Genomic DNA, 27,749 nt, shown 5'->3' with positions numbered 1-27,749 from the left:
AAAAAACAATTCTTTGCCTCACCTCTCCAATTTCTGTCTGAGCTTGAAGGATCCATGGAGCAGCCTCCCCAGAGCATATCAAATCCTGGAGGTGGCTGATAGTTCTTTCGCTTATAGGCAGTTTCTCACTCTTACAGTCCTCCAGATACAGCTCGCTGAGCCTTACGCAGAGGACCTGCCGAAGGAGGAAGTGTCCTCCGTCCCTGGAGATCAGAAGCACTGGCAGAAACATCTCCAGATCATGCCACAGAGCTAGAAGGTGGTTCTCTATGGGTTTGCCTATGCTCCTTAGGAAGTGCTTTAATGGTCCCCCAGCACAGAGATCAGCACTTAGCACCCAGTGAAGGTAACCTTTAGACTTACCAAGCAGGTTGTGCAATGCCAACAAGGAGAAGGGGTTACTAAGAGGTGTGGTGTAGAAGTGTGGCACGGGGTTACAGCTGTCCATACTTTCATCCAGAGAGAACATTGGGATAGCCCTGAAAAAGGCTCCATTAGATTTGCGCTTACTGGGAACACTGGTTTTCCATTCCAGACTCCTCTTGATAATCGTTGTCGGACATGCTACTGTTAGGGGTGCTTTTGGAGATCCTTTCATGTTCCCTTGAAGGTGTATTCTTCTTTGATTTTGGTATGTGATTACTTCGGGTTTTATCTGCTTCAACCAAGTTCCCAGCACTACAGCGAGTGGAACTACAGTTTCCTTTGACCCTTTTCCAATATTTCCTATTTGCAAATCAGAAATCAAGCTTTGCCAGAGCTGCGTCCTGGCCACTTTACTTGAGTAATTCTCAGAGCCGCTAGGGCAATCAGCAATGCTCATATCAGGTAAGGTGGGTGATATCTCCATGGCATCCTGGGTCAGTCGGTTTCGATACTCCTTCATGATACCTTGGCCTTCCAGCAGCCTGCCTAGGTTTAATTTGCAGTATGTGAGAAAGGCACGGAGCCAGTAATCCTGGAGCTTGGAGAATGCCATAGTCTGAATCTCCTGCAAGATGCCCCTCCGGCTAGCTCCAGGTGGATGCCAACTGACCAACTGTTGCAGTGACTCTGAAAATGAATTAAAAAAGTAAAGTAAGAAATGCAAACAACTTAGGGCCTGATTTAGATTTAGACAGATGGGTTACTCCATCACAACGGTGATGGATATCCCATCCGCCAAAACAGAAATCCCATGGGAAATAATGGGATTTATTTTTCAGCAGACGGGATATCCATCAGCGCTGTGATGGGGTAACCCATCTGCCGAAATCTAAATCAGGCCCTCAGTCCTCACCCCAGCAATATTGAAAAATGCAATTGTGAATAGGAACTGATTCAATGGATTGCCAGGTGGCGCTTACTGACTCTATGATGGGTGACCCACACGACCTTGCACTTACTCTGTACCCAATGGTTCTCTCAGGAAACAATTACTTTAGGGGTAGGATTCTAGGATTCTAGTTTCCCTCTAAACCATGATATCTTCAGAACTATGGTCCATATTTATAATTGTTTTGCGCTGCATTTGCATAATTTATTTACGCAAAAGTAGCGCAAACTTTCAAAATACAATTATATTTTGTACGTTTGCACCCCTTTTGCCTCAAAAAATGACGCAAATGCGGTGCAAAAAAGTATAAATATGGCCTATATGTTATACGTGGATGGTGTAATAGTTATGTGATATTGTTTTCATTGCTTTTTGTCAACCTTCAGCCTTCCCTGTATAACTTGCTTCCAGGGACCTTCTTACCTTCTTTCCTTACCACTTGATCTAAATCAAGTAGCTTCGAGAACCACAAATACATTTTAGTGGCTTTAATGGAGGACTGCTTTTTTTTAGGAGCTATAAAAGTTAGAGCTACAATAGAGTTAGATGGATGTGTCTGCTCAGTAGGGGTGAGTGCAGATCCACAATATTCCTATGCATGATGATTTGAGCAGGGGATTTCTAATAAACAATATTTAAAAGCTTTCGTCTTTTCCAAGCTTTCCTGACTCACCACTGCTTATGCTGCATGTAGCTAGCACAGTGGACCCCTGCAGCAGATGTGTAGCCTTCAGTGTTCTGAGAAGGGACAAGTAGAAGTCTCGCTGTGTGACATCAGACTCATCAATGTCCAAGATCCTCTCTGTGCTGAGCCAGAAATCCATAAGTTCTTCTCCTATAGGAACAGAAAGAACATTCTGTTATGTGAGCGGGGGAGAGGTATGTTGCTTTGGATAGAGCTAGAGAAGGATAACATTTTACGAAAATAAAAGATGTTTGTAGGGAATGTGGCAAGCACATCATTCCCCCACACTGGTCCCAAAAGAAGAAAAGAAAAGTAATGCCTGCTTGTAGGGCAAGGGCCAGGTATACTGTAATGGTGTTTTTGTTGGACAGAGATGTTTAATTTCTTGTTTGGTTTTATAGAACAACTTGAAAGTTATGCTACCTAGTACCACTTCTTAACCTGGGGTCCATGGATCCCAAGGCTCAATGGGTCAAAACACTTCAGGGCAGTTCAGAAAATTGAATAATGTCAACAGATGGATACAATATACTTACTTAAAAAACAAAATCTATAAAAAATGATTGATAAATGAGAAAGAATTGAAAATGAAAGGCTAAAATTAAGTTGTTATTCTTAGGTTGATTCAAGGAAGCAGCACAAATTACAGCAAAAGGAAACTACTATGGACGATTGATTTGTGGCTTCAACTAAAGCAGCAGTTGAATGTGTTAACGAAAAGAAAGCATACATTAGGTGCAAAAGGTCAAAGTGACTTTCTAGAGTCTTGTATATGGCTTTGTCTTTCAGAAATAAAACAAACTTTTGAAATGTTTCAACCTTCCCATTAAAAATAAAATTTAGATTTTTAAATATACTTTTGGCTGTGTATTGAATAAAATATTTCATAATCTGAGTGATGTATACCTGTTTCTGTATTTTGTGTATTGTTTTATGGTTCAGTAGTAGAAGTTGCTTAGGCCAAGGTCTATGTCTTCCAGTAGTGGTTCAGAAGGTTCCACAGAAGTCAAATGATTAAGAATCATTGGTCTAGACATTGAGGGGCATATTTACAAGCCCATAGCACCACCTTGGACCACATTAGTGCAATTTCTAAGCTAATGTGGTCCAACAAGGCCAAAATCCTCATGCCATATTTACAAAGTGGTGTAATGCATGCATTGCGCCAGTTTGTAACCCTTTGCGCTGCATTATGCCTGCGCTAGTGTAGGAGGCTGGCCTGGCTTGTAGTGGGTACCAAGGGGTACTTACACTCTGTACCAGGTCCAGTTATCCCTTCTTAGTGTAGAAGAGGTGTTTCTAGCAGCTTAGGCTGATAGAAGGTAGCTATAGCAGAGCAGCTTAGGCTGAACTAGGAGACATGCAAAGCTCCTACTATACCACTGGTGTCATATGCACAATATCATAAGAAAACACAATACACAGATATACTAAAAATAAAGGTACTTTATTTTTATGACAATATGCCAAAAGTATCTCAGTGAGTACCCTCAGTATGAGGATGCTAAATATACACAAGATATATGTACACAATACCAACAATATGCAGTAATAGCAAAAGGAAGTAATGCAAGCAATGTAAAGTTACAGTAGATTGCAATAGGAGCACATAGGTATAGGGGCAACACAAACCATATACTCCAAAAGTGGAATGCGAACCACAAATGGACCCCAAACCTATGTGAGCTTGTAGAGGGTCGCTGGGACTGTAAGAAAACAGTGAGGGTTACAAAAATAGCCCACCCCAAGACCCTGTAAGGTAGGTGTAAATTGCACCTACAACCCCCAGAGAGCACAGAAGTCGTGATAGGGAGATTCTGCAAGGAAAACCAACACCAGCAAAGCAACAACAGTGGATTTCCGGACCTGAGTACCTGTGAAACAAGGGGGCCAAGTCCAAGAGTCGCGACAGTGTCGAGAGTGGGCAGATGCCCAGGAAATGCCAGCTGAGGGTGCAAAGGAGCTGCCACCAGATGGGAGAAGCTTGGTGTTTTGCAAGAACGAAGAGGACTAGGAACTTCCCCTTTGGAGGATGGATGTCCCACGTCGTGAAGAAGCTTGCAGAGGTGTTTCCACGCAGCAAGACCGCAAACAAGCCTTGCTAGCTGCAAGGGTCACGGTTAGGGCTTTTGGATGCTGCTGTGGCCCAGGAGGGACCAGGATGTTGCCACTTGGATGAGGAGACAGAGGGGGTGCCCACCAAGTCAGACAGCCCTCCCAGAAGCAGGCAGCACCCGCAGAAGTACCAGAACAGGCACTTGGAAGAGGAGTGAATCAGAGTCCACCCGAAGTCACAAAAGGGAGTCCCACGATGCCGGAAGACAACTCAGAAGGTTGTGCACTGCAGGTTAGAGTGTTGGGGACCTAGGCTTGGCTGTGCATGAAGGAAATCCTGGAAGAGTGCACAGGAGCCGGAGCAGCTGCAAATCACGCGGTACCCAGCAATGCAGTCTAGCGTGGGGAGGCAAGGACTTACCTCCACCAGACTTGGACTGAAGAGTCACTGGACTGTGGGAGTCACTTGGACAGAGTTGCTGAGTTCCAGGGACCACGCTCGTCGTGCTGAGAGGGGACCCAGAGGACCGGTGATGCAGTCTTTTGTTGCCTGCGGTTGCAGGGGGAAGATTCCGTCGACCCACGGGAGATTTCTTCAGAGCTCCTGCTGCAAGAAGGAGGCAGGCTAACCCCAGAGCATGCACCACCAGGAAACAGGCGAGAAAGCCGGCAGGATGAAGAGATACAAGGTTGCAGTAGTCGTCTTTGCTACTTTGTTGCAGTTTTGCAGGCGTCCTGAGCAGTCAGCGGTTGATCCTTTGGCAGAAGGTGAAGAGGGAGATGCAGAGGAACTCTGATGAGCTCTTGCATTCGGTATCTGAAGAATTCCCCAAAGCAGAGACCCTAAATAGCCAGAAAAGGAGGTTTGGCTACCTAGGAAGGAGGATAGGCTACTAAGACAGGTAAGAGCCTATCAGAAGGAGTCTCTGACGTCACCTGCTGGCCCTGGCCACTCAGAGCAGTCCAGTGTGCCAGCACACCTCTGAATCCAAGATGGCAGAGGTCTGAGGCACGCTGGAGGAGCTCTGGGCACCTCCCCTGGGAGGTGCAGGTCAGGGGAGTGGTCACGCCCCTTTCCTTTGTCCAGTTTCGCGCCAGAGCAGGGCTGGGGGATCCCTGAACCAGTGTAGACTGGCTCATGCAGAGATGGGCGCCATCTGTGCCCATCAAAGCATTTCCAGAGGCTGGGGAGGCTACTCCTCCCCAGCCGTGACACCTTTTTCCAAAGGGAGAGGGTGTAACACCCTCTCTCTGAGGAAGTCCTTTGTTCTGCCTTCCTGGGCCAGGCCTGGCTGGACCCCAGGAGGGCAGAAACCTGTCTGAGGGGTTGGCAGCAGCACAGCTGCAGTGAAACCCCGAGAAAGGCAGTTTGGCAGTACCCGGGTCTGTGCTAGCGACTCGGGGGACCATGGAATTGTCTCCCCAATGCCAGAATGGCATTGGGGTGACAATTCCATGATCTTAGACATGTTACATGGCCATGTTCGGAGTTACCATTGTGACGCTATACATAGGTAGTGACCTATGTATAGTGCACGTGTGAAATGGTGTCCCTGCACTCACAAAGTCTGGGTAATTTGCCCTGAACGATGTGGGGGCACCTTGGCTAGTGCCAGGGTGCCCACACACTAAGTAACATTGCACCCAACCTTCACCAGGTGAAGATTAGACATATAGGTGACTTATAAGTTACTTAAGTGCAGTGGTAAATGGCTGTGAAATAACGTGGACGTTATTTCACTCAGGCTGCAGTGGCAGGCCTGTGTAAGAATTGTCAGAGCTCCCTATGGGTGGCAAAAGAAATGCTGCAGCCCATAGGGATCTCCTGGAACCCCAATACCCTGGGTACCTCAGTACCATATACTAGGGAATTATAAGGGTGTTCCAGTATGCCAATGTGAATTGGTGAAATTGGTCACTAGCCTGTTAGTGGCAATTTGGAAAGCAGAGAGAGCATAACCACTGAGGTTCTGGTTAGCAGAGCCTCAGTGAGACAGTTAGTCATCACACAGGGAACACATACAGGGCACACTTATGAGCACTGGGGCCCTGGCTGGCAGGGTCCCAGTGACACATACACTAAAACAACATATATACAGTGAAATATGGGGGTAACATGCCAGGCAAGATGGTACTTTCCTACACCCTCCCCCCCCCCCCCCAAACGAAGGACAATAAGACTAGCCATGACCTGATGAGTCTTCATTGTCTAAGTGGAAATATCTGGAGAGTCCATCTGCATTGGAGTGGGTACTCCCAGGTCTATGTTCCACTGTATAGTCCATTCCCTGTAGAGATATGGACCACCTCAACAATTTAGGGTTTTCACCTTTCATTTGTTTTAGCCAAAGTAGAGGTTTGTGGTCTGTTTGAACAATGAACTGAGTGCCAAACAGGTATGGCCTCAACTTCTTCAGTGCCCAGACCACAGCAAAGTCCTCCCTCTCTATGGCAGACCAACGCTTTTCTCTAGGGGTCAACCTCCTGCTGCTGCTGATAAAAGCAACAGGTTGATCCTGGCCCTCAGAATTGAGTTGTGATAAGACTGCCCCTACCCCTAATTCAGATGCATCAGTTTGAACAATGAATTTCTTGGAGTAACATGGGCTTTTTAGGACAGGTGCAGTGCACATGGCCTGTTTGAGCTCCTCAAAAGCTTTCTGACAGCTAGCTGTCCCCAATACCTTTTTAGGCATCTTCTTGGAAGTGAGATCATTAAGTGGGGCTGCAATGGAGCCATAGTTTTTAATGAATCTCCTGTAATACCCAGTGAGGCCTAAGAAGGCTCTCACCTGGGTCAGAGTTGTAGGGGGAATCCAATCCGTGATTGTCTGGATTTTCCCCTGGAGTGGTGCAATCTGTTCTCCACCTACCAGGTGTCCCAGATAAACCACTTTCCCCTGCCCTATCTGGCACTTTGAAGCCTTGATAGTGAGGGCTGCCTTTTGCAGGGCCTCCAGAACTTTCCATAGGTGGACCAGGTGATCATCCCAGGTGGAGCTAAAGACAGCTATATCGTCCAGATATGCTGCACTAAAAGCCTCCAACCCTTGCAGGACTGTATTCACCAACCTCTGAAAAGTGTCAGGTGCATTTTTCAAACCAAAGGGCATTACTGTGAATTGGTAGTGCCCTCCAATAGTCGAAAATGCAGTTTTTGCTTTAGCATCCTCTGATAACTTGATCTGCCAATACCCTGCAGTCAAATCAAAGGTGCTTAGATACTTGGCAGATGCCAGTGTATCTATGAGCTCATCTGCCCTGGGTATAGGGTGAGCATCAGTTTTTGTTACCTGGTTGAGACCTCTGTAATCTACACAAAACCTCATCTCCCTTTTTCCATCTTTGGAGTGAGGCTTTGGTACAAGCACCACAGGAGAGGCCCATGGGCTTTCAGAATGTTCAACCACTCCTAGTTCAAGCATTTTCTGAACTTCTTGTTTTATGCAGTCCCTGACATGGTCAGGCTGCCTATAGATTTTTCTTTTGACAGGCATGCTGTCTCCAGTATCTATTGTGTGCTCACACCAAGATGTGGTGCCTGGCACAGTTGAAAAGAGTTCAGAAAACTGACCTAGGAGATTTATGCAGTTGTCTTTCTGCTCAGCAGTAAGACAGTCTGCCAAAACTACACCTTCCACTAGAGCATCCTGTTCTGTGGAAGAGAAGAGATCAGGGAGAGGGTCAATCTCTTCTTCCTGTCCTTCATCTGTTGCCATGAGCAGGGTGAGATCAGCCCTGTCATAGTAGGGTTTTAGGCGATTGACATGGGGCACCCTAAGGGGACTCCTGGCAGTGCCCAGGTCAACCAAGTAGGTGACCTCGCCCTTCTTTTCAACATTTGTCTTGGAGTGCTCTTGGGGCCACAGGCTCCAATACCCACACCTTCTGTCCTGGTTGGTACTGAATCAGAACAGCCTTCTGGTCATGCCATTGCTTTTGGAGCTCTTAGCTTGCCTGAAGGTTTTTACTGGCCTTTTTCATGTACTCTGCCATTCTGGATCTTAGGCCAAGTACATAGTCCACTATATCTTGCTTAGGAGCTTTTAAAGGTTGTTCCCAAAGCTCCTTCACAAGTGTTAGGGGACCTCTTACAGGGTGCCCAAATAGGAGTTCAAAGGGGCTGAAGCCCACTCCTTTCTGGGGTACCTCCCTGTAAGCAAAAAGGAGGCAAGGTAACAGGACATCCCATCTCCTCCTGAGTTTTTCAGGGAGTCCCATTATCATTCCTTTGAGAGTTTTATAAAACCTCTTTACCAGTCCATTTGTTTGTGGATGATAAGGTGTGGTGAATTTGTATGTTACACCACATTCCTTCCACATGGCCTTCAAGTATGCAGACATAAAGTTGCTACCCCTGTCTGATACAACCTCTTTTGGGAAACCCACCCTGGAAAAGATTCCCAGGAGGGCTTTTGCCACTGCAGGTGCTGTAGTGGTCCTTAGAGGAATTGCTTCAGGATATCTTGTGGCATGGTCCACTACCACCAAGATAAACCTATTGCCTAAAGCAGTAGGAGGGTCAAGGGGGCCAACTATGTCAACCCCTACCCTTTCAAAGGGAACCCCAACCACAGGCAGTGGAATAAGGGGAGCCTTTGGAGTGCCACTAGTCTTGCCACTGGCTTGGCAGGTCATGCAGGACTTACAAAAGTCTTTTGTGTCCTCTGACATCCTAGGCCAGTGAAACAGGGGGACAAGCCTTTCCCATGTTTTAATCTAACCCAAATGTCCAGCCAAAGGAATGTTATTTGCCAGAGTTAGGAGGAACTCTCTGTACTGCAGGGGAATGACCAATCTCCTGCCTGCTCCAGGTTTTGGGTCCCTTGCCTCTGTGTACAAGAGGTTGTCCTCCCAGTAAACGCTATGTGAGTCACTGATATTCCCATTTTGCTGCTTGACAGCTTGCTGTCTGAGACCCTCTAATGTGGGACAGGATTGCTGTGCCACACTCAGCTCCTCCCAGGTAGGCCCCCTCCACCCAAAAGCTCAGCAGTGTCTGCTGCCAGCTCCTCTGGTGAAGGTTCTGCACAGGGGGGAAATTCTTCTTCCTCCGAAGTTGAATCATCTGTAGAGGGAGGGATAGTGGGTAGGGATTTACCCTTGCTAACCCTAGCTTTACGCACCACTTGGTCCATTGTTCCAGGATCCAAGTCACCCTGTCCTTTTTGCTTTTTGGCCTGAGCCCTTGTAAAACAAAAATATGCCCAGGAATGCCCAGCATTGCGGCATGAGCCTCCAACTTCACTTCTGCCTAAGCTGATGTCTTTAAATCGTTCCCTAGTAGACAGTCTACAGGTAAATCTGAGGCAACCACAACTTTCTTTGGACCAGTAACCCCCCCCCAGTTGAGATTTACAACAGCCATGGGGTGGCTAAGAGTGTTGTTATGAGCGTCTGTCACTTGGTACTGGTGACCAAGTAGGTGTTATTCAGGGTGTACCAGTTTCTCTATTACCATGGTAACACTGGCACCTGTGTCCCTGTAGGCCTGAACCTCAACACCATTTATTAGGGGAAGTTGCTTTTACTTATCCATATTAAGGGGACAAGCAGCCAAGGTGGCCAAATCAATGGCACCTTCAGAGACTAGCACAGCCTCTGTGGTCTCCCTAACAAGACCAACCCCAACTAAATTACCAAAAGTGAGCCCAGCTACTCCCTTGGATTGGCTATTAGTAGGTTTGCTCCCACCACCACTGCTATTACTAGGGGCACTAGAGGTTGCAGTAGGGGTTGTGGTAGTGGGAGGTTTGGTGCTTTTCTTTGGACAACTGGCATCAGTTGTCCAATGGCCTTTTACTTTACATAAATAGCACCATGTTTTTTTAATTTGATTAGAAGAGGATTTGGACCCACCACCCCCACCAGAGTGTTTTTGTGGGCCTGATGAAGACTCATTTTTAGATTTGTCCCCACCCTTGTCTGAAGACTTACCATCCTTCTTCTTGCCATCCTTGTCACTCCCTGTATGAACCTTTCTGTTCACTCTTGTTCTGACCCATTTGTCTGCCTTCTTTCCCAATTCTTGGGGAGAGGTCGGATCTGAGTCCACTAGATATTGGTGTAACAAATCAGACACAAAGGCCCATATTTATACTTTTTGACGCACAACTGCGCCAACGCAGTTGTGCGTCAAAACTTTTAACGCCGGCTAACGCCATTCCAAAGCACCATGCAGGCGCCTTATTTATTGAATGACGTTAGCCGGCGGAGCTGACTGGTGTGCGTCAAAAAAAATGACTCACACCAGGCAGCGCCGGCGTAGGGGAAAATGGAGCTTGGGTGTCAAAAAATGGGGCAAGTCAGGTCTGAGGCAAAATTTTGGCCTCAACCCGATTTGCGCCATTTTTTTTTACGCCCAACCCCCATTGAAATGACTCCTGTCTCAGCAAAGACAGGAGTCATGCCCCCTTGCCCAATGGCCATGCCCAGGGTTCTTATGTCCCCTGGGCATGGTCATTGGGCATAGTGGCATGTAGGGGGGCACAAATCAGGCCCCCCTATGCCACAAAAAAAATACGGAAAAAATACTTACCTGAACTTACCTTAACTTCCCTGGGATGGGTCCCTCCATCCTTGGGTGTCCTCCTGGGGTGGGCAAGGGTGGCAGGGGGTGTCCCTGGGGGCATGGGAGGGCACCTCTGGGCTCCTTCTGAGCCCACAGGTCCCTTAACGCCTGCCCTGACCCAGGCGTTAAAAAACGGCGCCCATCAGGCTGGGCGCCGTTTTTTAAGGCCTGCCCCTTCCTGTGCGTCAAAATGACGTCACAGTATAAATAAGGCGCACAGGCCTTAAAGTCATTTTTTGGAAGGGAACGCCTACCTTGCATATAATTAACGCAAGGCTGGTTCCCCCTTCTAAAAAATGACGCACATGGTGGAACTTTGACGCCCGCGGGGTCGGATGTCAAAGTATAAATATGGGGCAGTGTTTGTGCCGATTGTGCGTCAAATATTTTGACGCACATTCGGCGCAAAGAGAGTATAAATATGCCCCAAAGTTATTCAGAATATGCTCTCTCAGGATTAGATTGTATAGGCTTTCATAGTCAGAAACTTTACTACCATGTAACCACCCCTCCAAGGCCTTCACTGAATAGTCAACAAAGTCTACCCAGTCTTGTGAGGACTCTTTTCTGGTTTTTCTGAACCTAATCCTGTATTGTTCAGTGGTTAAGCCAAATCCATCCAAGAGTGCATCCTTCAAAACTGAAAAATTATTGGCATCACTTTCTCTAACAGTAAGGAGCCTATCCCTACCCTTTCCACTGAAAGATAGCCATAGAATAGCAGCCCACTGCCTTTGAGAGACCCCCTGTACCATACAGGCCCTCTCAAGTGCAGCAAACCACTTGTTAGTGTCATCCCCCTCCTTGTAAGGGGGAACTATCTTGTGCAGATTCCTGGAATCATGCTCTCTCACAGGATTGCTATCAGGAATACTGCTGCTGCCACCATGGGGTCCTAACCCCAACCTCTGTCTCTCCTTCTCTAAGTCTAGGGATTCCCTGTCTAAAGACAGCTGTTGCTGTTTAAGCTTCAGCCTGGTCTCTTCCACTCTCAACTTATTGAGTTCCCTTCCTAACAATTTGTCTTGAGGGTGGGTGGGTTGGGAATGCTTGGACACAGAAGAAATATCGGATTCAACAGAGGGAGACCTACCTCTAACAGCTTGCACTCTAACAACCTGACCTTCAGGAACAAAACCCTCCCTACTATGATGGGAGCTTCTATTACTACCAGCAATGCTAGTTGGTCTGCTAAGGGGCAGATTAGGAAGAGAACCCTGTACCACTATCTCAAGGGGCTCCCCTGAGTCAGAGTGTGAGCTATCTCCTAACTTCTCAATTGAACTGCCAGCTAAGGCCTTATCATTCTCAATGAGCATGTTAGACAGTAATTCTCTAGAAGGGTTCTTTCCTACCACTAAACCTCTATCAATGCAGAGACTTCTTAGGCTCTTAAAGTTAAGGTGGTCATAAGTTGTATTGACCAAATTAAGAGAAGTTCCTACATCAGACATGATAGAAGAAGGTTTAGAGACAGATAAAAGAGAGAAAATGTTTCAGGACTTTTTAAAGAACAGAAAAAAACCTTTTTCAACTTTTTGGAACTTTTTGAAAGTTTTAGGAGTACTTTTCAGCACTTAGCAGATAGTGTAAGAGAAGAAAAGCAAAACTTTTTGGTTAGGTGTACATACACTGAACTTGTTTTGTATATTATTCTCTCATGAAAAGTACACAATGACAAAGTGGTAAGTAGTTGCAAGTACTTATCCCACAGCTGCACAACCAATGTAGGAGGCTGGCCTGGCTTGTAGTGGGTACCAAGGGGTACTTACACTCTGTACCAGGTCCAGTTATCCCTTATTAGTGTAGAAGAGGTGTTTCTAGCAGCTTAGGCTGATAGAAGGTAGCTATAGCAGAGCAGCTTAGGCTGAACTAAGAGACATGCAAAGCTCCTACTATATCACTGGTGTCATATGCACAATATCATAAGAAAACACAATACACAGATATACTAAAAATAAAGGTACTTTATTTTTATGACAATATGCCAAAAGTATCTCAGTGAGTACCCTCAGTATGAGGATGCCAAATGTACACAAGATATATGTACACAATACCAAAAATATGCAGTAATAGCAAAAGGAAGTAATGCAAGCAATGTAAAGTTACAGTAGATTGCAATAGGAGCATATAGGTATAGGGGCAACACAAACCATATACTCGAAAAGTGGAATGAGAACCACGAATGGACCCCAAACCTATGTGAACTTGTAGAGGGTCACTGGGACTGTAAGAAAACAGTGAGGGTTAGAAAAATAGCCCACCCCAAGACCCTGTAAGGTAGGTGTAAAGTGCACCTACAACCCCCAGAGAGCACAGAAGTCGTGATAGGGGGATTTTGCAAGGAAAACCAACACCAGCAAAGCGACAACAGTGGATTTCCGGACCTGAGTACCTGTGAAACAAGGGGATCAAGTCCAAGAGTCGCGACAGTGTCGAGAGTGGGCAGGTGCCCAGGAAATGCCAGCTGAGGGTGCAAAGGAGCTGCCACCAGATGGGAGAAGCTTGGTGTTTTGCAAGAACGAAGAGGACTAGGAACTTCCCCTTTGGAAGATGGATGTCCCAAGTCGAGAAGAAGCTTGCAGAAAGACTGCAAACAAGCCTTGCTGGCTGCAAGGGTCCCGTTAGGGTTTTTGGATGCTGCTGTGGCCCAGGAGGGACCAGGATGTCGCCACTTGGATGAGGAGACAGAGGGGGCACCCAGCAAGTCAGGGAGCCCTCCCAGAAGCAGGCAGCACCCGCAGAAGTACCGGAACAGGCACTTAGAAGAGGAGTGAACCGGAGTCCATCTGAAGTCACTAAAGGGAGTCCCACGACGCCGGAGGACAACTCAGAAGGTTGTGCACTGCAGGTTAGAGTGTCGGGGACCCAGGCTTCGCTGTGCACAAAGGAAATCCTGGAAGAGTGCCCAGGAGCCGGAGCAGCTGCAAATCACGCGGTACCCAGCAATGCAGACTTACCTCCACCAAACTTGGACTGAAGAGTCACTGGACTGTGGGAGTCACTTGGACAGAGTTGCTGAGTTCCAGGGACCATGCTCGTCATGCTCAGAGGGGACCCAGAGGAACGGTGATGCAGTCTTTTGTTGCCCGCGGTTGCAGGGGGAAGATTCCATCGACCCACGGGAGATTTCTTCAGAGCTCCTGGTGCAAGAAGGAGTCAGGCTACCCCCAGAGCATGCACCACCAGAAAACATGCGAGAAAGCCGGCAGGATGAAGCGATACAAGGTTGCAGTAGTTGTCTTTGCTACTTTGTTGCGGTTTTGCAGGCGTCCTGAGCAGTCAGCGGTCGATCCTTTGGCAGAAGGTGAAGAGGGAGATGCAGAGGAACTCTGATGAGCTCTTGCATTTGGTATCTGAAGAAATCCCCAAAGCAGAGACCCTAAATAGCCAGAAAAGGAGGTTTGGCAACCTAGGAAGGAGGATAGGCTAGTAAGAAAGGTAAGAGCCTATCAGAAGGAGTCTCTGACGTCACCTGCTGGCCCTGGCCACTCAGAGCAGTCCAGTGTGCCAGCACACCTCTGAATCCAAGATGGCAGAGGTCTGGGGCACGCTGGAGGAGCTCTGGGCACTCCCCTTTCCTTTGTCCAGTTTCGCGCCAGAGCAGGGCTGGGGGATCCCTGAACCGGTGTAGACTGGCTTATGCAGAGATGGGCACCATCTGTGCCCATCAAAGCATTTCCAGAGGCTGGGGGAGGCTACTCCTCCCCAGCCCTGACACCTTTTTCCAAAGGAAGAGGGTGTAACACCCTCTCTCTGAGGAAGTCCTTTGTTCTGCCTTCCTGGGTCAGGCCTGGCTGGACCCCAGGAGGACAGAAACCTGTCTGAGGGGTTGGCAGCAGCAGCAGCTGCAGTGAAACCCCGGGAAAGGCAGTTTGGCAGTACCCGGGTCTGTGCTAGAGAATCGGGGGATCATGGAATTGTCTCCCCAATGCCAGAATGGCATTGGGGTGACAATTCCATGATCTTAGACATGTTACATGGCCATGTTCGGAGTTACCATTGTGACGCTATACATAGGTAGTGACCTATGTATAGTGAACGTGTGAAATGGTGTCCCCGCACTCACAAAGTCTGGGTAATTTGCCCTGAACGATGTGGGGGCACCTTGGCTAGTGCCAGGGTGCCCACACACTAAGTAACATTGCACCGAACCTTCACCAGGTGAAGATTAGACATATAGGTGACTTATAAGTTACTTAAGTGCAGTGGTAAATGGCTGTGAAATAACGTGGACGTTATTTCACTCAGGCTGCAGTGGCAGGCCTGTGTAAGAATTGTCAGAGCTCCCTATGGGTGGCAAAAGAAATGCTGCAGCCCATAGGGATCTCCTGGAACCCCAATACCTCAGTACCATATACTAGGAAATTATAAGGGTGTTCCAGTATGCCAATGTGAATTGGTGAAATTGGTCACTGGCCTGTTAGTGACAATTTGGAAAGCAGAGAGAGCATAACCACTGAGGTTCTGGTTAGCAGAGCCTCAGTGAGACAGTTAGTCATCACACAGGGAACACATACAGGGCACACTTATGAGCACTGGGGCCCTGGCTGGCAGGGTCCCAGTGACACATACACTAAAACAACATATATACAGTGAAATATAGGGGTAACATGCCAGGCAAGATGGTACTTTCCTACAGCTAGGCATAATGAATGCAAAGGGGGCATTCCCCCGTCAGGAGGGGCTGAAAAAATGGTACAAGGAAATCTAACAGATTTCCTTGTGTCATTTTGTATGGCACTTTTAACGCTTGCTCAGAGCAGGCGTTAAAAGGAGGCCTCAATTATTTATAATGGGGCTCTATGTACTGTGCAGGAGTAGTGCCAATATTTTGGCACAACTCTTGCAGAATACATCAATAGCATAAAAAAAAAATTATGCTATTGTCCCCTACCCTGCACCATGGTACCCCATATCTTAGATACATCGCACACATGGTGGCGGTAGGGGGGCGCTAGGAAAGTGGTGCTGCACTAAGTGCAGTGCCACTTTACTTACATATGCCCCTAAATGCTTCAACTTTTTTAATGCTCAGTTCCAATTCTGGAAATTTATTCCATGGCACCATCAAAGGTCTAACATAGAAAGAAAGAACAACAATTCCTCTTCCATAACACACAACAGGTATCTCTGTGTAGTACTCTGGCACCAAGCAAGTAGGTTTAATACAATATATCAATGAGGAAACAACAACTTCGCCCAGAAGGATGCCATAACAGCTGCCAACATAATACAATACATTATGAATGGCTGACATGCCAGTGTGAGCACTGGCCTTTGTATAAGATTCCAAGAAGATGTGCCTTCCTTATGTGGTGATCAACTAATACTAACACTTGCGTGGTCCGCTGTGATAATCAACTAATACAAACACCAATCTTGTGTGGTAATCAACTAATACTAACATTAACTTCCATCAGTTCCCACCTCTTGTAGGGATCTCAGATTATCCAACATTAGGTATGAACATTGGTTATTGGTAACTTTAATGGGAGAGAGGGGAGGGTTACGAGTCACCTTCACCTTGTAAGAGACTGCACAGGATGTACACATTTTAACCTTTTCTGCAGTTTGATGATCTATGCTTGCCTATCAGTCAGCGACTGATACTATTTTTTGTCAAGCTGTGACTGCCCCACAAGACAAATTACTGACTTTCTCTCACTGAATCAAGTGAATCAAGTGGAATTAACTTATTTCCTCAGAGCAACTCCAGGCTCAACTCACTAGCCAAAAGGAAAGAAAATATTGGAATGGCCAACCATTGCCATTGTGAACTGACTCCCTAATGATACAGGTCACCATATAAACAGCCTCACCAGCTTCCCAGTCGTCAGCATTAATGCCAAGTTGCACAACCAACAAAATGGGTGCTTTAACACTTTCATCTGTTTCCTCTATAGCAACTGCAGGCATGCCAGAAAGGCAGTCAGCTACTAGATTCCTGAGCCCCTAGTAGAAATTCCATTTTAAAATTAAACTTTTCTTGACCTAAGATCCACCTAGCTATGTTGAGGAGGCCATGCATTCTGCTCTTTTTGTGGTAAAGGGAAAGATTATAAGCTTGTGATCTGTTTGCAACACAAAGAAAATTCCCCAAAGATATACATTTCAATGGGGAATGACCCAAAATCAAGCCACCACTCCACACTCCACTGCAAAGTAATGTATTTCTGCTTCATTTAAGGTCCATGATGCAAAAGCAATTATCCTCTCTTAACCATTTGGGAAACTTGGCTCCAAGTCCATTACAACTTGCACCTGTAGTAAGGATCGTATGCCTATTGTATCAAAAATTCCAAGTCTGGGACCCTTGCAAATTTCTTCTGTGATCTTACAAAGGGTTTCTAGAGCATTGTCAGACCACAGGAAATTCACCCCTTTTTAAAGATGGGCCCTCAACAGTTCTGCTACACTGGAAAATCCTCTAAAAGAATTTAGAAAAATATCTATTAACCCTTGGAAGGACTTGAGTTCCTCTTTGTTTCCTGGTGGTGGCACATTTTCACTTCTTCCAGTAAATCCATTTTCTTTCCTACCCCATCTTTAGAAATGGTGTGCCATAAATAGGTGACTCTGCACTAATCGGGCACTTAACTCGTTTGATAGTGAGACCTGCTTCTCTTAACTTCTCTACTACCTTTCTTAACATGATGCCATGTTGTTCTACATCACTTCCGTAGATCAAAATGTTGCTTTGAGAAGGCAACACGTTTGGTAAACCTTTCAGGACATACTGTCACTGAAGTCACTCCGCCTAGCATCTGCAGAACCCAAAAGCATTAAGGTTGTTAGGAATGAAGTGATGTTTTTTTCATTCTGGATGTACAGCACTTAGTAATATGGCCGATCTATAACAATAAAGCACAAAATCTTACTAATAGTGCTCAACATTTTTATAATATTGGGTAATGGGTGGCGATCCGCCAGATGTGTAGAATTTAGATCCCCTAAACATCAACTCACATATGTATGGATTTATCGCTTACCTTAGAGGCTGAAAATACTTGAGCTAAACATTCTTACTGCTCAAATTGAGCTATAACACCTTGATTCGATAACTTGTTTAATCGTATAGTGATAGTTCTCTCAAACCATGTGGAATTGGTTGTACTGTGAGTATGTCAGGGGTCACATTTGCCCTCAGTTTAATGCAATGGTCACATTTTATTAATAGCACTAAATCTTCCATGAACACATCAGGAAACTCTGAACAAATGTCAGTCTGTGAAAAAGAGTTCCCAACTAATAGGACTGGGTCTGGCTCGTTGGACTCAAGTCTAATTCCAACTACTTTTTGGTGTTGCCATCCAGGAAGATTTGAATCCTGCATTCTCAACAGTAAACCTCCTTTTATATGAAATATGTATGACGAACATGCCTGCTAGTAGGACAGGATCCTTGTAATATCCCCCAGTGTTAAGGGCAGAAGCTGTCAGCATACCAGTTGACCTCTCTGCAAACATACACAAGCCAGACTTCCTGTGTTACTACAATGTAAACATTTAAGTTTATGATTTTCAGATTTTGTTTTTTGAGTTGTGAGTACCTTTCTGATGTACAGTACACTTCCTCATCTTTAACATCAGATTTAATAGCACACACGTGCTGTTCAGTGGGTACAGTCATTTCTTTAGCACAGTCTGCTGTGCTCAATCCCCTCAGCTATGGCTAAAGTATTCTTTAAATCTGTCACATGCCTTTTAATACAGCAATATAAATTATGACTCCTGTATGCTTAGTTTGCATTAGGTTGCATTCTTCAAAATAATTTGTGCCATTCCAACACAACGTTAACCCTTGTACCAAAATGATCTTTTAATTCATTAAAAGTGATTTAGTAAGCCTCTATTCATTCTCCTGTACCTTCCACTACTACTGGCTTTGGTAAGCCATTGTATACTTTTCTTCCTTCCACCCCAAAATACAATAAAGTATGCTGGTTCCGCTGGAGAAAACTTTCAATTGAAATAAAATTTGATTCAAATAATTTGCTTCTAGGGTAAATTTGGTTCACCTGCTTCATTTAAGAATGGAAGAGGTTGAGACATTCTTGCATATGCCATATTGTACTCAAAACAGTTAAAAATAAGACAGCGGAGAAATTCACTTAGATGACCCTCCATGGAGCAAAGAATAAAAAGAGGAAGGAGGAAGAAAAGACAAATGAAAAAAACAGGTTGAAAAAGAAAATGGATATAATTAGCTAAAATAATAACAAGGCAGATTCCACTATGATCCTTTCATATGTGTGCAAGAGTCTTGCTGATAAAGTACACTATAATCTTGCCTGTAATAAATGCTTTCAAGTGCAACAGAGTATCACACCCATCCGGCATCCCTTTATGGGCAGAATAGAGATCCAATCCTGGTACCGGGATGTGGAGGGAGGCCACCCAATCAATGCTGGGCCTGTGGGAAAAGGCCACAGTGGACAAGACACTGCTTCCAGCTGACTTGGTCCCACTCCAGAGAGGCGGCCTTCTAAAGTGAGGAAAAGGAGACCAGCCCAGACTGCATTTCTGGCCTGACGGGAGTGGAGGCAGGGACATGCCCTGGAATGAGAGAGTGCAGTGCCAAGAGAGCTCCTAGAGTGATTGACTCATGCTAGAGGAGGTGGAGGTTGGAGGCAGTGGTGTCCTGAGAGCCCCAACCATTTTTTGAACCATCCATGGGCTGAGAAGGTGTGGGTTCTGGGCTGAACACCGATTGCAACTCTGGGGGGCTGACCACGCAGCAAGCCAAAGGAGGGAGGTCGAGAAGAGGTGTGCTATTCTGGGACTTGATTTCTCTCTCTCTGATGATGGCTTTGGGTGGCCCTGGCTGCTTGTACTATACTGTCTACCTGATAGGTGGTGGGGGCTACCTCACCTGAATTAGCCTTGCTAAGGACAATCTGCAGGAAGCTGGGAAACAAGCTATTTTAGACAGGTATGTTCATGCAGGCAACCCAGTAATGGCCCAGGGTCATGCCAGGGCTGGGGGGTGCGGTCTTAAGCACCTCCAGATATTGCAGCCACAATCAATACATCATGTGAGACACTATAGGTAAAAATGGGAGCAGTTGGAGGAGATTTTACACTGCTGTGACAAGATCTGTGCCAGACCAAAGACAAAACTCCACAAACTGAAGGGTGGGTGTTGGGACTCAAAGATACAGTACACACCCTACAATCCATGACAAAGATATCTGAAGCTGCCAGAGAATTGGTGGCTAGAGTGGAGGATGCGCAGAGAAGGACACAGAGGAACAATCTGTGTGTTGTTGGGGTTCCAGAGGGTAGCAAAGGGACCTCACCTGAGGCATTCCTGGAGCCCATCATGCCTCTGAACTCATTATCATCCTGCTTTATCGTGGGGGGGATCCACAGGGTGTTGATGCGGCACCCTTTCCCAGGGGTTCCCCCGATCGATAAGAGCTAAACGGCTCAATTATCATGATAAAGCAAAATCCCCCTATTTGCACAGAGTCAAGGGATGCTTTAATACAACTTGCACACAGTGTTAATTTCCCCCCACTATATGAGACTGGTACAACAACGTAAATCCTTTATGGAGGCTAAGAGAAAATTGTGTAACTTCAAAATCTGCTATTTGCAGCGCTACTCAGTGAAACCTAAAGTTATCTTTCAAGGCTACACCTTTGTCTTTGACACATTAGAGGAGGTGTGGTAGTGGGCATAGGAGAAGAGAGCTCTCAGACTAAATCCTGCCATAGGACGGGGGTCTGCCCCCTCACCACTGCAGCTGCTGCCTGAACAGAAACCACTCCTGCTCAGTGAGAAGAAAGAAAGACTCCCCTCTGTCGGATCCTGAGATGGGGACTGGGAGTAGGCAGAGTGTCTGCAGGAAAGTACCATCTTGCCTGGCATGTTACCCCCATATTTCACTGTATATATGTTGTTTTAGTTGTATGTGTCACTGGGACCCTGCCAGCCAGGGCCCCAGTGCTCATAAGTGTGCCCTGTATGTGTTACCTGTGTTATGACTAACTGTCTCACTGAGGCTCTGCTAACCAGAACCTCAGTGGTTATGCTCTCTCATTTCTTTCCAAATTGTCACTAACAGGCTAGTGACCAATTTCACCAATTTACATTAGCATACTGGAACACCCTTATAATTCCCTAATATATGGTACGGAGGTCCCCAGGGTACTGGGGTTCCAGGAGATCCCTATGGGCTGCAGCATTTCTTGTGCCACCCATAGGGAGCTCTGACAATTCTTACACAGGCCTGCCACTGCAGCCTGAGTGAAATAACGTCCACGTTATTTCACAGCCATTTACCACTGCACTTAAATAACTTATAAGTCACCTATATGTCTAACCTTTACCTGGTAAAGGTCGGGTGCTAAGTTACTTAGTGTGTGGGCACCCTGGCACTAGCCAAGGTGCCCCCACATTGTTCAGGGCAAATTCCCCGGACTTTGTGAGTGCGGGGACACCATTACACGCGTGCACTATACATAGGTCACTACCTATGTATAGCTTCACAATGGTAACTCCGAATATGGCCATGTAACATGTCTAAGATCATGGAATTGCCCCCCCAATGCCATCCTGGCATTGGTGAGACAATCCCATGATCCCACGGGTCTCTAGCACAGACCCGGGTACTGCCAAACTACCTTTCCCGGGGTTTCACTGCAGCTGCTGCCAACCCCTCAGACAGGTTTTTGCCCTCCTGGGGTCCAGCCAGGCTTGGCCCAGGAAGGCAGAATAAAGGACTTCCTCAGAGAGAGGGTGTTACACCCTCTCCCTTTGGAAAAAAAGTGTCATGGCTGGGGAGGAGTAGCCTCCCCCAGCCTCTGGAAATGCTTTGATGGGCACAGATGGTGCCCATCTCTGCATAAGCCAGTCTACACCAGTTCAGGGATCCCCCAGCCCTGCTCTGGCGTGAAACTGGACAAAGGAAAGGGGAGTGACCACTCCCCTGACCTGCACCTCCCCTGGGAGGTGCCCAGAGCTCCTCCAGTGTGCTCCAGACCTCTGCCATCTTGGAAACAGAGGTGCTGCTGGCACACTGGACTGCTCTGAGTAGCCAGGGCCAGCAGGTGACGTCAGAGACTCCTTCTGATAGGCTCCTTCAGGTGTTGCTAGACTATCCTATCTCCTAAGTAGCCAAACCTCCTTTTCTGGCTATTTAGGGTCTCTGCTTTGGGGAATTCTTTAGATAACTAATGCAAGAGCTCATCAGAGTTCCTCTGCATCTCTCTCTTCACCTTCTGCCAAGGAATCGACTGCTGACCGCGCTGGAAGCCTGCAAAACTGCAACAAAGTAGCAAAGACGACTACTGCGACCTTGTAACGCTGATCCTGCCGCCTTCTCGACTGTTTTCCTCGTGGTGCATGCTGTGGGGGTAGTCTGCCTCCTCTCTGCACTAGAAGCTCTGAAGAAATCTCCCGTGGGTCGACGGAATCTTCCCCCTGCAACCGCAGGCACCAAAGAACTGCATCACCGGTCCTCTGGGTCTCCTCTCAGCACGACGAGCGAGGTCCCTTGAACTCAGCAACTCTGTCCAAGTGACTCCCACTGTCCAGTGACTCTTCAGTCCAAGTTTGGTGGAGGTAAGTCCTTGCCTCCCCATGCTAGACTGCATTGCTGGGAACCACGTGTTTTGCAGCTACTCCGGCTCCTGTGCACTCTTCCAGGATTTCCTTTGTGCACAGCCAAGCCTGGGTCCCCGGCACTCTAACCTGCAGTGCACGACCTCCTGAGTTGTCCTCCGGCGTCGTTGGACCCTCTTTCGTGACTTTGGGTGAGCTCCGGTTCACTCCACTTCATAGTGCCTCTTCCGGCACTTCTACGGGTGCTGCCTGCTTCTGAGTGGGCTCCTTGTCTTGCTGGGTGCCCCCTCTGTCTCCTCACGCAACTGGCAACATCCCGGTCCCTCCTGGGCCACAGCAGCATCCAAAAACCCTAACCGCGACCCTTGCAGCTAGCAAGGCTTGTTTGCGGTCTTTCTGTACGGAAACAACTCTGCATGACTCTTCAGGACGTGGGACATCCATCCTTCAAAGGGGAAGTTTCTAGCCCTTGTCGTTCTTGCAAAATCCACAGCTTCTACCATCTGGTGGCAGCTTCTTTGCACTCACAGCTGGCATTTCCTGGGCATCTGCCCACTCCCGACTTGATCGTGACTCTTGGACTTAGTCCCCTTGTTCCACAGGTACTCTCGTCTGGAAATCCATTGTTGTTGCATTGCTGGTGTTGGTCTTCCTTGCAGAATTCCCCTATCACGACTTCTGTGCTCTTTGGGGAACTTAGGTGCTCTTTGCACCTACCTTACAGGGTCTTGGGGTGGGCTATTTTTCTAACCCTCACTGTTTTCTTACAGTCCCAGCGACCCTCTACAAGGTCACATAGGTTTGGGGTCCATTCGTGGTTCGCATTCCACTTCTAGAGTATATGGTTTGTGTTGGCCCTATCCCTATGTGCCCACATTGCATTCTATTGTGACTATACATTGTTTGCACTGTTTTCTATTGCTATTACTGCATATTTTGGTATTGTGTACATATATCTTGTGTATATTTGCTATCCTCATACTGAGGGTACTCACTGAGATACTTTTGGCATACTGTCATAAAAATAAAGTACCTTTATTTTTAGTATATCTGTGTATTGTGTTTTCTTATGATATTGTGCATATGACACTAGTGGTACTGTAGGAGCTTCACTCGTCTCCTAGTTCAGCCTAAGCTGCTCTGCTAAGCTACCTTTTCTATCAGCCTAAGCTGCTAGACACCCCTCTACACTAATAAGGGATACCTGGACCTGGTGCAAGGTGTAAGTACCCCTTGGTACCCACTACAAGCTAGGCCAGCCTCCTACATTGGTTGTGCAGCGGTGGGATAAGTACTTGCAACTACTTACCACTTTGTCATATTGTACTTTTCATAAGAGAAAAATATACAAAACAAGTTCAGTGTATGTACACCTAACCAAAAAGTTTTGCTTTTCTTCTCTTACTCTTTTTCTAAGTGCTGAAAAGTACCTCTAAACCTTTCAAAAAGTTCTTAAAAAGTTTAAAGTCACCAATGGGTTTGCAGACTCTGATTTGCTCTCCATATGATAGAGGGAGGACGACAGATCTAAATGATGGCTGTGCCCAGTATGAGGGCACACTACCACTTTGGATCTCAAGCAGCCCAGATTTTACATGAAGGCAGAGAGGCTGACTGCCAGGGGTACATGGATAGTCACTATCCTTGCCACCGGGAACTCTCAATGGTGGGCCTTGCCTACACACCTGCGGTTTTCTTGGTGCATTCTTTGGCGTTCGTTCTGTGCTCTCATCCACACTATAAGTGCTTGCAGCTGTGTCACCTTCTGCACATACTTTCATTTCATTGTAGTCTAGGGTATGTAGGGTATATAGCTCAACACCTTAGGTCACCATATGGGCAGAACATTAGGAGATCTCTCTACCTACACACATGGTGGTTTATGCTTTACTTGGCCTCTGTCTCAGATTTTTCCCAACGCCTGGGACCTGAGTACAGGTGAGTCACCTTCAGTTGGTGAGTAATTCACACCAGGAGACAGGGGCTGAATACTGGTGAGTCATCCTTAGCTGCCGAGTCATCCACAACAACAACATGAAGCAAGTCATCCACAACAATAGTGAGTCTTTCCCAGCTGTTGAGTGACCCAAAACAACATCTTGAGGCAGCCATCTTTAAAGCTCTGAACTATACGTTGCCTGGCTCCTGAACATTTAATGCTTCATATGAAGGAATCCATTCTTGGTGCTTCTCCTGCCCAGCCTCCGAATTCGGATCACACATCTTCAGCTGGATATGAAAAGTACTCTATTTATGGATCAAATCTGTTTATTAGTATATAAAAGGCATAGGAACCAGACACAAAACACTGTGCTACAACCATAACGGACAGGAGCAATAAATACAGACCAGTACCGCTGTCATGGATAGGAGGAATGAGCCGAATGACAAGGCACGCAGAAGTTGCATTCCCCGCAACCCCATCCATTGGCGCTGATGCCCACGTTGCCCATGTCCATAAAACCAGTCCGTGCTAAGCTGGAATGCACAGAAACAAACAAAAACACATTAACTGAACAGTGCTCCCCTATACCACCTTCAGCAATGCCTCTCCCTCCCGATGCCCTCCTCCCCGCGCTCCCTCAGGAGGCCCCCCAGCCCCGTCACCCTCCCTCAGACACCTCCAGCAGCCCCAGTACCCTTAGATAGGCAGGACAAGTCAATTAGTTAAATTCAGTGCAAAGAATCAGGATGAAGGGTCACCAAAGTTCGGAGGGCTCCTCTGCCCTCTGCTGTGAAGCCAATGTTAATTTCTCCATCGCAAGGATGAACCACAGCCTATGGAGCCAGGAGGTGTAAGCCGGGACCCTGTCCGAACCCCACAGAGCCAAGATCGCCTGATGTGCTGCATTAAGGGCAAGGGCCATCTGTCGGCCCCTCAACGAGCGCTGAGTGTAGGTGCAGGGGTTGGGTAAACCCAATATAACATATGCCGGAATCCTAGGTATCTCTGTATGAAAAACTTTGTCCATATCATCAAGTATGCCCTTCCAAAATCTATTTAACTTGGGACAGTGCCACAGCAGATGTATAAGTGTGCCCGTGTTGCCGCATCCCCTCCAGCAGAGCAGCGATCTAGAAGGGTCCCATGCTTGCACCCTAGCCAGCGCATAGTCCCAGTGTGTTGCCAGTTTATAGGCTGTCTCTGCACCCGACTTGTTGTGCGCTGTATGGTGTGCTCTATAGTGGATACTCTCCCATTCCTCCTCTGTCAGCCCTCGTCCCAACTCCTCCTCCCATCTCTTCTGTCCCAGGGTTTTCAGCGGAAGTGCAACTCCCTGCAAGAGTCTATACAGCTCCGATATCACCCGTTTATCATCTTTCTTCACCTGAAGCCATCTCTCAAAAGGAGTTAGCTCTCTGTCCGCCAAGGGCCTGACCGCCGGCTGGAGGGCCCAATGTCGGACCTGATAATATGTTAACCTGTCCGCCTCCGCGAGCCCATAAACCTCCCTCATCCGATCGAAAGGGATTATTCCCTCCACATCAAATAAGCTCCCCACTCTTCTGCAGCCCCCTTCATACCAATGACGGAAGCCCTCCGGCTGCAGGCCCGGAGGGAGCATAATACGGGTTCTCACAAATCGGCGACAAGGGAGAGGGGAAGGTCGTCAGCTCCTTCCTGACTGCCACTGCATCCCAAACTCGGAGGGTCGCACCCTTAATCGGGGAGGAATATAGCCCCTGTGCTCTGTGCCTACGTCGGAGCCAGGGCTCCTTCAATATGTGAGACCCAGCCACCGCCTGGTCCTTAAAGCACCAATGCTATTCTGTAAGCGGCCGGTTCCACTCCAGTAGAAAGTGCAACTGAGCTTCCTGGTAGTACTTCAACAGACACAGGACCGCCAATCACCCTTCGTCCTTAGGATGACACATTGTGCGGCGCGGGATCTGCGCTGGCCTCCCATCCCATATAAACTTCAGAATCGCCGTTTGAAGCATTGCAATAGTATGTGGCGGTGGCATCAGAGGAAGCGTCTGGAACACATAAAGTATGCGCAACAAAACCGTCATCTTAACCGCAGAAACCCTGCCAAACCAGGACAGCTTTTGTTTACCCCAAGTCCGTCCCTAGGTCCTTCAAAATCTCCCCAGCGAGGGAGGCGTAATTCATGCTAACCGTCTTAGTCGCTGACGTGGCCAGCTCTATCCCTAAGTACGGGATATGTGACGCCGCCCATATGAAGGGATATCTGGACCGAAGGGCCTCCTCATGCTCCGGAAGGACTGACAAATGTAGAATCTGTGACTTCTGTGTGTTCACCTTATACCCTGAGACCCTGCCAAAGACATTCAGGGTCTCAAGAAGCGCCGGTAACGGAACCATAGGTTCCGCCAAAGTGATGATCACATCATCCGCATATAGTCTAATGAGATGATGATCCCCCCAAATTTAACCCCAATGACATGGGGGTCATCCCGGAGGTGCTGCACCAGAGGCTCCATGTACAGAGCAAACAAAAGCGGGGAAAGCGGACACCCCTGCTGCATTCCCTGTCGTATCGGGAAAGGTGACGACAGAGTCCCATTGACACGGACTGCTGCTTTAGGCTCCTGATAAATACATTTAATCCAGGTCAGAAGCACCTGTCCCACCCCAAAGTGCTCCAACACCCGGAAGAGATAGGGCCAGTTCATCCTGTCAAACGCCTTCTCCGCATCTATGGAGAGAAGGAGCGCCTTCCTACGGGACCTGTTTGTTTTATCTATTATGTGTAAGAGCTTTTTCGTGTTGTCCCCGCACTGTCTATGGGGCATAAAGCCCGCCTGGCCCGGGTCAATAAGTCCAGGCATAAAAGGGTTGAGACGCTGCGCCAAGACACCGGTGAATAACTTGCCATCTATATTCAGGAGTGAGATGGGTCTATGTGAGCCACAATCCTCCGGATTCTATCCAGGCTTATGGATGACCATGATAGTGGCCTCGAGCATGCTGGGAGCGAGGGCCTTCGGCGTGAGGAAAGAGTTAAAGAGCAGCACAAGGACTGGGGCCAATTCTGGACAGTAGGTCTTATAAAAGAGCGCAGTGAAGCAAACGTTTCCCACATTGGTTACCCCCCACGTAGAAATTGTGTTTGAGCCTGGCTATTGCAGACTCTGCTAGGTCCCAATCCAGTCTCTTCAACTGATGACGCACCTTCTCCAGCTCCCTCCATATTCTAGGGGCACCCGTGCATTTGTGGGAGCATTCTAATGCTGACACTTTCTGCTCTAACCCCGCCCTCAGCTCTCTTCTAGTTTTATTTTCTTTGGCCGAGAGTGAGATCACCTCCCCACGCACAACTGCTTTCAGCGCCTCCCAAAGTGTCGCTAGGCTAGTCTCCCCATTATCATTGTGTCTGAGGTAATCCAGAATCACCTGCTGCAATGCATCTTCCACCGATCGGGACAGCAGCAATGTGTCCCGGAAGCACGAACCTGGGGCCTGAGCCTGCTCCGCTTCAAGACAGGCCACCAAGGTTAAGGGGGCATGATCTGTCATAGCCCTAGGCTCAATCGTAGCCTCCCTAACTCGGGAACCAAACTCCGAGGAAGTTAAAAAGAGGTCTATGA

At 47.4% G+C, this 27,749-nt stretch overlaps 1 protein-coding gene across 1 annotated transcript in view; it reads right to left on the bottom strand.

Moving 5' to 3' along the window:
• RGSL1 (regulator of G protein signaling like 1) overlaps positions 1 to 27,749 on the bottom strand; it is a 483,194-nt gene that overhangs the window by 374,085 nt on the left and 81,360 nt on the right. The window contains exons 5-6 of the mRNA XM_069233196.1: positions 1,989 to 2,150; positions 23 to 1,053 (exon numbers count right to left, since the gene is read on the bottom strand). Of these exons, the coding sequence (XP_069089297.1) occupies positions 23 to 1,053; positions 1,989 to 2,150 (1,193 nt within the window). The remainder of the gene's footprint in view (positions 1 to 22; positions 1,054 to 1,988; positions 2,151 to 27,749) is intronic.

Source organism: Pleurodeles waltl, chromosome 4_2 (genome assembly GCF_031143425.1).
Source record: "Pleurodeles waltl isolate 20211129_DDA chromosome 4_2, aPleWal1.hap1.20221129, whole genome shotgun sequence".
Taxonomy (NCBI): Eukaryota; Metazoa; Chordata; class Amphibia; order Caudata; family Salamandridae; genus Pleurodeles; species Pleurodeles waltl.
This window is presented reverse-complemented; position numbering and strand designations above follow the sequence as displayed.